Source organism: Mandrillus leucophaeus, unplaced genomic scaffold, assembly GCF_000951045.1.
Source record: "Mandrillus leucophaeus isolate KB7577 unplaced genomic scaffold, Mleu.le_1.0 Scaffold418, whole genome shotgun sequence".
In the NCBI taxonomy this organism is placed as follows: domain Eukaryota; kingdom Metazoa; phylum Chordata; class Mammalia; order Primates; family Cercopithecidae; genus Mandrillus; species Mandrillus leucophaeus.
Genome location: NW_012104454.1, coordinates 1,302,091 through 1,312,400, shown reverse-complemented (window position 1 = coordinate 1,312,400; position 10,310 = coordinate 1,302,091). Strand labels below are relative to the sequence as shown.

Below are 10,310 nucleotides of genomic sequence, written 5' to 3'. Positions count from 1 at the left end.
ACTCCAGCCTGGCGACAGAGTGAGACTCCGTCTCAAAAATAAATAAATTAAATAAATAAACAAACAGATGTGCCTCTCAGTGCTAAGAGGCAAAAACTGAAGGGTGCTGTTTCCGACCAGGATAGCAAAGGAGACAGAATCCCCACCAGTGGGGGCCGAGAAGGTAGGTTGAAAACTAGAGCCAGTGAATCTCAGACCCTTGCAGGCATCCTAGCAAGGGCAGGCTCTCAGTGGTCTTGGGATCCAGGGAGTCTACAGTTTGGAGTCAGGGGAAGGCGTTGGGGACAAAGGACCCTTACACGGTAATAGTCGGTGCTGTAGATATCCCTGCTCATGCCGAAATCACCAATCTTGACCACCAGTCCTTGGCCCACCAGACAGTTGCGTGTGGCCAGGTCCCGGTGCACAAAATGCAGACCTGCCAGGTACACCATCCCCGCAGCGACCTGGCTAGCCACGGCCAGCAGCTGCCCCAGACCCAGGGGGCCTGGAGCCACATCCTCCCCACCAGCCAGCAGCTTGGCATCAGGCCCATGGGATCTGTGAACAAGAAAAGGAGTGGGGATAGGCTGGGAGGACAGAATCCCCAGGAGCCTGAGGAAGGCGATCCCCAGCAGCCGGGTGTGATGGGAGAGGAGACTGGGGGCCTAGTAGTGGAGGATTGAGAGAACAGTAGAGGCAGCTGTCCAGAAGGGCAGGATGGAGGAGCAGAACAGGCATGCCCACCTCCAGGGCTTCCACCAGAGACAGCTCACGGTTCCCACATCCATGCCTTCCTCTCTGGCAGCTCCTTGAATTCCAGATGCCCACTGGCCCCTACATCCCTTGCCATAGGCACGTCAGACTCAGCCCTTGCCAATTGCAGCTCAGTGTCTTTCCCTGAGCCTGATCCTGCCTCAGGGAAGGGACCCTCCCCACCCAGGCAGACCCTGAAACCAGGGAGTCCTTGATTGTCCTGTCTCTCTCCCCTTTGCCCTCAGTGACCAGCCATTCCTACAGGGTCTTCCTTCCTTTTGAAGGTGTCCAGGATGCCTGCCTTCTCCCCACAGTGAACACTTGGGTCAGTCCTAGTCACTCATCTGTATTCCCCAATGTTCCTTCTCCTGAACCTTTGCCTGAATCGATCACTTTGCCAAGAATGCCCTTTCCTACTAGCCAATCTTCTCCTCATTCGTTTAGTTGAGGCATTTGTTAAACATTTCCAACGTGCCAAGCACCGGGGCTACAGCGCAGAGTATGATGCAGATAAGCAGGTCATGGCAGTGCAGTGTGAGGGGCACCTGGCAGGCACGGGTGGGAATGGAAAAAGCCAGGGAAGGCTTCCTAGAGGAAGGGACACCTAAACTGAAACTCAGCTCCTGAAGCCATTCGAAGGGAGCTGAGGCAGGGAGGGGTAGAGTCTGTGTGTCTGTCTCCATCTTTCTGTGGAGGGAGGGAGGCCCAGTGCTCCAGGCAGAGGGAACTGGAAGTACCAAGGCCTGGAGGAGAGAAGGAACAGATGGTCCCTCCTAGGGGAAGTCTTCCAGACTCATCTCTGAGCATTACTGATTCCCTCCATTGATTCCCCCAGTGTTCCATCCAGCAGTTAGAACATCATCTCCCACAGCCTGGGCCCCAGATGGTGGTATCTCCCTAGCCTGTGTCCTCAAGACCAGCACTGAGCCTACGCCATGGCTGGGAGCAAAGAGATAGGCTCCTCCCTGGCCTTCTCGGGCTCCTCTCTGCCGATCCTCCTCCACACTCAACCTTGGGTCTGGCCTCGCCTCCTGCTCCACACCCTGCATGGGCTCCCTCCTGGTCCACACGATAAGCCCAAGACTCAGGGGTCTCTCCTAGCTGAGTCCTGCCACCTGACTGCATGAATGACCCACTTCCAAGGGGATGTTTGGGGACCAGATCATGACCATCAGCTGGACAACCACACAGCGCTTGCTCATCCAGAACCACAGCCCTCCACTGTCCCTCTTACTGGTGAGGAAAGTGAGGGGAAAGCTACTCGGCAAAGAAGGCTCAGCTCATAAGTGGCAGCTGATTCCAAACCCTGGTCTTCTCCCTGCCTTGCAAACACTGCCCCATCCTCCCAGGGGCGATCTCATCAGAAGATGACCAAGGGACTAGACCAAGGGAACATGTGACCATCACATCAGGGGTTGAGAGTAGGGGCTCTGCCTGGGGTCACATCACCCCTGGGCCATTCACTACCTGTGTACCCTTGAGCAAGTCACCGAACCTCTCTAAGCCTTATCTGTGAAACAGGCACATTTCTCGAAGTTATTAAAATTAGCACAAATAGATAAACATATCAGAGTTGTTCTGTCCGAAGTCAAATAAACGAATTTTTTGTAACTTGCTTCAAGTATAGATTGCAATATATGCTTGGAGGCCATAAAGAATAAATACATATTTATATTATTGTACAAGATATATATGTCCCAGCACATAAAATCATAATAAGAACGAATTGTAGAGTCAGGTGCAGTGGTGTGCACCTGTAGTCCCAGCTACTGGGGAGGCCAAGGTGGGACAACTGCTTGAGCCCAGGAGTTTGAGGCTGCAGTGAGCTATTATTACACCACCGCCACACTCCAGCCTAGGCAACAGAGCAAGACCCCATCTCTAAAACGATAACGCTAATAAATACATTAAAATACAATAATAATAAATTATAAAGTATATAACATAGCACCTGGAACATAGAAGGTGCCTGATAAATGTTCATTACTGTTGTTATTGTCGTTGTCTGAATTGCCACCCTGAGAGGCCTGGCCTTTGTGTGCCACACACAAATGCACATACATCCTCTGCAAAGCCCACCCACTCCAATATTTTAGCTCACAGCCTTTGCCATCGCAACATCCCTGACTACTGACACTTGTCCTTTGCAAGAGTCGCCCCTACATTCACACGTCTGTCTCCTCTACCATCTCAGAGCTCCTTGGGGATGGGAATGTGCCTCCTGATCTTTCTTGGTGTCTCCCCTTGGTTTGAAAGACAAGCAGGGATGTCTATAGGGAAGGGATGATGGGGCCCAGAGGCAGGGGCCAGCGCTGAGGCCAGGTGCTGGTACCGGAGGAAGCGGTTGAGGTCCCCATGCCGCATATACTCAAAGACCATGAGCAGGGGGCGGCCCTCGGTGCAGACGCCGAAGAAGCGCACAATGTGCTGGTGCTGCAGCATGGTGAGCAGCTCGGCCTCGCGCTGGAAGTCCTGCCGAGCACTCTCCGACACCTCCTTCAGTGCCTGGATGGAAGGGGCAGGGACAGGGCTGAGTGGGGGCCCAGTCCTCACTGCTGTTCATCCAGGGCAGCCCGCTCACCCCAGCCTCCAGCCATTTCAGCCCTCTGCATCTTCCCCCAATCTGTTGTGATGTGATGGAGCTCCTGGGGGTGGGACCCAGTCCAACAGTGCCCCCTGGGCAGGGTCTCACCTTGACAGCCACCAGCATCTTGTCCTGCTCAGGCAGAAGGTTGTGGCACTCAGCAAGGAAGACCTTCCCAAAGGCGCCCTCCCCCAGCTCCCACTTGAGCACGATGTCCCGGCGCTTGATGTGGTGAACACCTGAGGGGGCTTGCAGGGTCAGACGGGAACCCCAATCTTGGGAGGGCTGGGGTTGTAGGGGAGGACTGTTTTGGCAGGGCTGTGTGCTGCACAAGGCTGCCCAGACAAGGGGCTGCACGGGGGCTAAAATTCAACCTGTGCCCCTTCACCAAGCCCCAGGTCATAGTATGGGGCTGCATCTGCCCAGACAGGACAAGGTGTGAGATAGCTATGACTCTGGGCAGGGGCTGCAGCTAAGAGCCGGGCTGGACCCAGCCTGAGAATGGGCTTATGGCTGGAATAGGGCTGGGAATAGAAAGGGAGGGATCGTTCAGGCCTCGGTGGGTAAGGGCAATGGCCTAGGGGCTTCTACACACACAGACACACACACACACACACACACACACATATACACACACACACACACTCGCCCCTGCCCTTGACCCAGCATAGCCCCTCACAGGCATCACTGAAGTATTGCGGGTTCTCGATGATGTGGCCTTGGAGTCCAGAGCCTTTGCCCTCGGTGGGGGACAGGGAGCTGCCACCCAATGTCATGAAATGCAGGGACATGGCCAACCCGTCCTCTGGAGCCAGGACAGCCGGGCCTAGGGAGGAGACATAGCCACATGGAGGGGTTTGCCCACATCTTGGCCCTGCCCACCCTTGCCTGCAGGATGCCTGGTCATCCCCACCTTGTAACTTGCAGGGGAGAGACTGAGGAGCTAGGGAGCGAGACAGCAGGCAGGGGGAAGACGGCACCACCGCCTCACCCTGTGCTGGCTTCTGTCCCACCCGTGGCCCCATGGGCACCAAAGAACTCCCCCGCCCCACAGAGCCCAGACCTCCCAGACCCACTTAGTGCTTGACTACAATCCAGCCACCAATTAGCAGCTGCCGCCTCTGAAACTACCTCAGCACCAGCCCAACACACACTCACACACACACTCACACAAGCCTCACAGCCAGGCCTTCATTTATACCCCTAACACACTCACACACCCTAGAACTCCCATGTGCACAGCCCCCCAGACAGAGACAGAGTCAAGAAGAGCCAGTAGGAAACAAAGCCAGGAGAACAGACAGACAGCCAGCCCTCTGCAGCCTCGACTCACGGTTGATCCCAAACTTGTTTCTCCTTCCGCATTTGTTGAGCACAAGGAGCAGCATAGAAAGGAAGAGGCAGGCAAAGACGGCCAGGCCCACAGCCACCGAGACCTGGTGGGAGGCAGGGGTGGTTAGATCCAGGGGCTTCTTCTGCACTCTCAGAGCCGCCCGTAGCAAGCCATTTTTTCATCCTGCATGGGAGCCCAGAACCAGGCCTCCAGACCTGCCTCGTCCTCCCCTGGGGACCCCTGCAGTGGCTGTGAGGGTGGCAGTCAGAGCTCAGACCAGATGGTAGTGACCTCCCTGCTCTGACCAGAAATGACGTGCAGATGAGCCTCTACCCAGCCTCCCGGTCCCAGAGTCTGCACAAGCTTCTACTTCCTATCTCACCCCAAAAGGTGTTTCATCCTTCTTCTCCACCGGGTCTCCAGATGTGCTGTTAGTATCTGTGGGGACACAAGGCAGGAAGGGTGAGCCTTGGTGCACACTGTCGCCTCCAGTAACCCCCCAACCCTGGCCCCAGCTGGCCTCTCAGGGATCAGGTCAGCTGTACCCTTTGCCCTAGCCTCGGCTCCAGAGACCAGGCAGAACCTGCCCTCCACCTTGGGCTACTCACCCACTGGCGAGAAGGAGACTGCAGCAGGAGGGAGGAGAGAAAGCAGTCAGAGGGAGAAGGAAAACAGTGAGTCCCCTACCTATTCTGGGACTCATTCCTTCATGGGGTGAGGGGGGATGGAGGTGGGCTGCTGGGCCTCAAGGGAGAAAATGCATGTGACCCTTTTCCAGCTGGGCCATGATGCCCTGGTGCATGGCTGTCTCCTCAGCCAGCCTACAAGGATGGAATAGCTCAGGAGTTCAGGAGTCCTGGCTTGGGGAGAGGGTAAGGAGGCCAGAACAGCTGGACACCAGGACTCTAGACTCCTTTCTGTCCCGAACCAGGCACTCCAATTTCTGGGGTAAGGGCTATGGCAGGAAGTTGGCTGTAACCCAGGCGGAGCCCAGAAGTGGGAGCAGGGTTCAGGACAGCCCTCGCACCAGGGATGGGGTCCTCGGGGTTGAACTCGAAAGGGTTGTCCATGAAGGCAGCCATGATGGAGGCGGAGGCCTGGCCGAAGGGGTTGGCAGCCAGCAGCGTGTAGTTGCCGTTGTTGACGTGGGTGGGCTGGTTGAGGCGCAGACACCCGTGCCGCACAGTCTCGTTGGCCACCGGCTCCAGGAACTCGGTGAAGATGAAGCTGGTCTCATTGAGCACGGAGCCATTGAAGAGCCAGCGCAGAGACGGTGCCGGCTGCCCATCCACAGAGAAGGGGATGCACCAGTGGTGCATTTCCACCGCCGTGTGCAGCTGCACACTGGCCGGGACTGTGGGCCAGAAAGAGCAACAGCAGGAGGTCAGGGCGCAGCTGTAGGAAGCCCAGCACACACCCGACAAGTCCAGGGGCAAAGCAAGTAGAACCCGAAATCAAAGGGCAGGCCTGGGAGAAACAGGTCAGCAGGCCCTAGGAAATTCACCAAGGAGAGACGTTTTGAAGAAAGTTGACAATACATGTTAAATAAATCAGGCAGCAGGCATATAAAATGCAGAGGCTTAAAGAATGTAAGTGGTGGGCCATAAATAAGTCATAGCCCCACAGAAGTGGGGTACCAGCTTATGACAATTAAACATGGAGTCTTTGGTGTAAGGAATCTAGAAAAAGTCAGTGTAACCAAGCTGAAGAAGATGGGTCAGGGGGCCTAACAATCAAACAAGCTAAAAATATACACAGTTAAATTTGGGGGAAAAGCCAGGCACAGTGACTTGCTCCTGTAATCCCAGCTACTCAGGGTGCTGAGGTGGGAGGATCGCTTCAGGCCAGGAGTTCAAGGCTGCGGTGAGTTATGATCCCAAAGCATTCCAGCCTGGGCAACAGGCTGAGACCCCATCTCTTCAAACACACACACACACAGACACACACATACACACAGACACGCACTTTTTGAAAAAGGTATGGGTTTGAAATAGACCCAATCTGGTAACAGCAAAAGCCCCTCAGTGATAGAAAAAAAGTGTATGTATGCATAAATAAATACATACATATATATAATATAGCATTTATACACAGGAATACTATTTAGCAATGAATTGCGTGAGCTACATACGACTCCCATTAACATGAATGAATCTTATAAATATAATGTTGAGTGAAAGAAACCAGATACAAAATAATACACGCAGTGTGATTCCATTTATATAATGTACAAGAACAGGCAAAACTAAACGATACCGACAGGAAAGCATATTTGAGAAAAATTATTTTTAAAAGCAAGGAAATGGTTGTCCTGACAAAAGTCAACATGAGATGGGAGAGTGGGATGGGATTGCGAATAGGGAGAGGTGTTGGGTGGCGGGGGCCGGGGGTCTTCTGCGGTGCTGGTAAGAGTAGTTATTGTTTAAAGTATATATATTGTTTGCACATTTCTATGTACATTTCACAATAAAAGAAGAAAACTGATGTAAAGTAGAAGATTTAAGGTAATTTGTTGGCTGACCTAGAGAAATTAGGCAGCGAGCCTAGAGAGGAACTCAGGAGGAGAATTTCCTCTTTTGAAACTAGGATGCGGGAAGAAGGACCCGATTGAGGGACGGGCATGAAAAAATACTTCGGAGCAGTGGGAACAGCCGGGCATCTGGTGTTGAGGGCCTCAGGTAGCAAGGCTTGGGCAGGGGGCCAGAAAGAAATCCATCTCCGTCCCTCTGGCCTTGACGAGCCCCCAGGACTTCCCCCGAAGGATCAGGTTTTCATGGGAATCTGGAAACAGCTGGGAGGGAGCAGTTGTGGAGACACACATCCCACCCTTTCCTCCAGCCCCCACCCTACATCCTCTTTTGAGGGAAGGAGAGATGAGTAGGGGCTGGGTGCAGGGACTGCCACTGAGACTCACAGGAGACGTTGACCTGAACAGAGAGCTCTGCCCGGCCTACATCATTCTCTGCCCAGCACGTCACGTTCTTCCTGTTGAGGTCACTGGTGACATTGGCCAGGGTCAGCCCCAGGGATGGCAGAGCCCCATATTTCTAGATCAGGAAAGAGAGGTGGAAATCAGAAGGAGCTTTAGCCAGCTCGGGGCTGGGGCTGATGTCTTTGGAAAGCCCCTCTGACTCCAGATGGATAGGAGAGGAGGGCTGGGAGGGAAGAGGAGGGAGAGAGGGGTGGGAGAGAATGTGGCAGAGAATGTCCTTCCTCCTTTAGGTTTGTTCATTGATTATCTCCTGGATCACATTTTTTAAAATTTTATGTTTTATTTTTGTAGCGACGGGGTCTTACTGTTCTGCCCAGGCTGGTCTTGAACAGGGCCTCAAGTGATCCTCCCACCCCGGCCTCCCAAAGTGCTGGGATTACAGGCGTGAGCCACTGCGCCCCACCTGGATCACGTATTTAATTATGTGAAAAATCTAAAATATAACCAATAACCTCAAAATAGGCACAAAATATCCCAAACTGAAACTAAGACCAGCCATCTGAGCAGCTAAATGGATGTCACGCATCCCAAGTACCAAATCTGGACACAGCTCATTGGAGACCCCACTAGGACCTCACCACCTATTCATTCCTGTTTTACACACAGTTCTAACAAACTGAGTCTCTGCCCAAGGAAGATCAGAAACAAAGAGATGGTGCGAATAGCATGGCAGCAGTTAGAAACAACAGCAGCAGCGTCGCCTCCTGCAGCAGATGAGGACCATGGGTGAGGTTAGACAGGCAAAGTGACTTGATTCTGAATCATCGTCAGGATTGAATCAGATCGAGTTTCTCTTCCTAGGAAACTGTGGATTTGTCATGTGTAAGTTACATGATCTTACGACAATTCTTCGTCTTGCTGAACCATGGGGTTTTTTTTGTTTGTTTTGTAAGCTGAAGAGGTGGACAAATTATCTTCTGATATTTTAGAAAGTGATTTTCACAAAATGATGAAAATAATGAAGTGGTGGATAAATCTCATTTATCTGAAAACTTCATAAATGTGGAATCCTCTGACCACATGCCAGAGGAGGTATGGTTTCCCCAGGCTTCCAATGGAATACGTGAGTTCAAAGGCTCCAGCAGAGTTTCCAACCTTTTGTGCAAGCTTTGGGTTCCAGCCACCTTGAGGGGAAGCCCTGCCTTGCCCTCTGCTTCCCTTGGCTGTCCCATCCCCTCCACTTACTGTGAGGCCAATAACTCTTCCTCTTGAGATGCTCTGCCACCCTTATCCTCCTAACTGAGGGAGAGCAGCCTCTCTTCCCCTCCATTTAACCCAGTTAGGGTGCAATTATTTTTTAAGAGATAGGGTCTCGCTCTGTTGCCCAGGCTGGTCTCAAACTCCTGGTCTTAAGTGATTCTCCCTCCTTGGCCTCCCAAAGTGCTGGGATTACAGGTATGGGCCACTGTGCCCAGTAGGGAGTGACTTTTGTATGGATAGTTTCTAGAAAACACAGATGGTAGCAAACATGTAAGACTCCCAAAGAGAAAGCAAATCCTGGAATCGCCCCAAACAGAGAGTTGATCTAAGGTCTCTCCATGCAGGGGCATGGCCTCTGCCTGGTCCCCTTTCTTTTACTCACTCTAGGCAGCTTTGCTGTCTGGAGGGAGAGGATTCGCTCAGTGGCTAGTGGTCCCTCCACCAAGTCTGAAGTCTCCTGCTCAGCGCCCAATGGCTCCTCCCTCAGCATGGTTCCAGGGGCCTCCAGCAATTCTGGGGTTGACTCTCCCACCAAAGTGAAGGCTCCCCAACTAAACACCACGCTCCCAGCCCCCTAGGCACACATTCCTGGTCCCTTCATATCCACTCCTCCTGCCCAGGTGGAGCCAGCTTTTTGGGTGGGCACAGCCCATTGTCAGCTGCTGTCGACCTCGTCAGCAAGGCCAACTGAGTTCCCTGTGGCTACTCTCATCTGCCCATCGCCAGCCTAAGGACAAAGGGTAAGGCCTGGGAAGGTGTCCAAAGACATGTCTGGATAACAGAGATAGAGGCCAGAGAACGCCTAGGGGCAGGCAGGACATCAGAAGGCCATCATGTCCACCTCCTCAGCTTACAGATAAGAAAACCGAAGTGCAGGCAGATTAAGGGATTTTTCTGAAAGTCACTCCCAGAATTAATTAGTGAGAGAGCTGGAGCCAGACCTATGCCTCCCTTACTAATGCATTCATCACATGCCCAAGAGGATGCTCCTTCCAGAATCTCCAGAAAAAAAGACCACGAGGCCCCCAAGAACTCATCCCAGATGCAGTACAACTGATATTGTGCCTCCTCCCTGGGTCCCAGTTTCATTATATAGAAAAGTGATCAGCCAAGCACAATGGCTCATGCCTGTAATCCCAGCACTTTAGGAGGCAGAGGCAGGTGGATCACGAGGTCAGGAGTTTGAGACCAGTGTGGCCAACGTAGTGAAACCCCGTCTCTACTAAAAATACAAAAATTAGCTGGGCGTGGTAGTGCGTGCCTGTACTCCCAGCTACTCCGGAGGCTGAGGCAGGAGAATCGCAGAATCACTTGAACCCGAGAGGTGGAGGTTGCAGTGAATCAAGATCGCGCCACTGCGCTGTGCTCCAGCTTGGGCAACAGAGCAAGACTCCATCTCAAAAAAAAAGAGAGAGGGAGAGGGAGAGAGAGAGAGAGGGACAGAGAGAGAGAGGGAGGGAGGGAGG

The 10,310-nt window shown here is 53.0% G+C and overlaps 1 protein-coding gene across 3 annotated transcripts in view; it reads right to left on the bottom strand.

The window, feature by feature from the left end:
• Nucleotides 1-10,310, bottom strand: part of NTRK1 (neurotrophic tyrosine kinase, receptor, type 1) — a 23,400-nt gene that overhangs the window by 3,814 nt on the left and 9,276 nt on the right. The window contains exons 7-15 of one of the 3 annotated variants that reach the window (XM_011992820.1): nucleotides 7,567-7,699; nucleotides 5,680-6,006; nucleotides 5,261-5,278; nucleotides 5,035-5,090; nucleotides 4,653-4,755; nucleotides 3,999-4,145; nucleotides 3,428-3,558; nucleotides 3,068-3,240; nucleotides 300-540 (exon numbers count right to left, since the gene is read on the bottom strand). In XM_011992820.1, coding sequence (XP_011848210.1) covers nucleotides 300-540; nucleotides 3,068-3,240; nucleotides 3,428-3,558; nucleotides 3,999-4,145; nucleotides 4,653-4,755; nucleotides 5,035-5,090; nucleotides 5,261-5,278; nucleotides 5,680-6,006; nucleotides 7,567-7,699 — 1,329 coding nt within the window. Of the gene's footprint in view, nucleotides 1-299; nucleotides 541-3,067; nucleotides 3,241-3,427; nucleotides 3,568-3,998; nucleotides 4,146-4,652; nucleotides 4,756-5,034; nucleotides 5,091-5,260; nucleotides 5,279-5,679; nucleotides 6,007-7,566; nucleotides 7,700-10,310 lie in introns of all 3 variants that reach the window. The other 2 variants (XM_011992821.1, XM_011992822.1) reach the window with 2 other exon arrangements.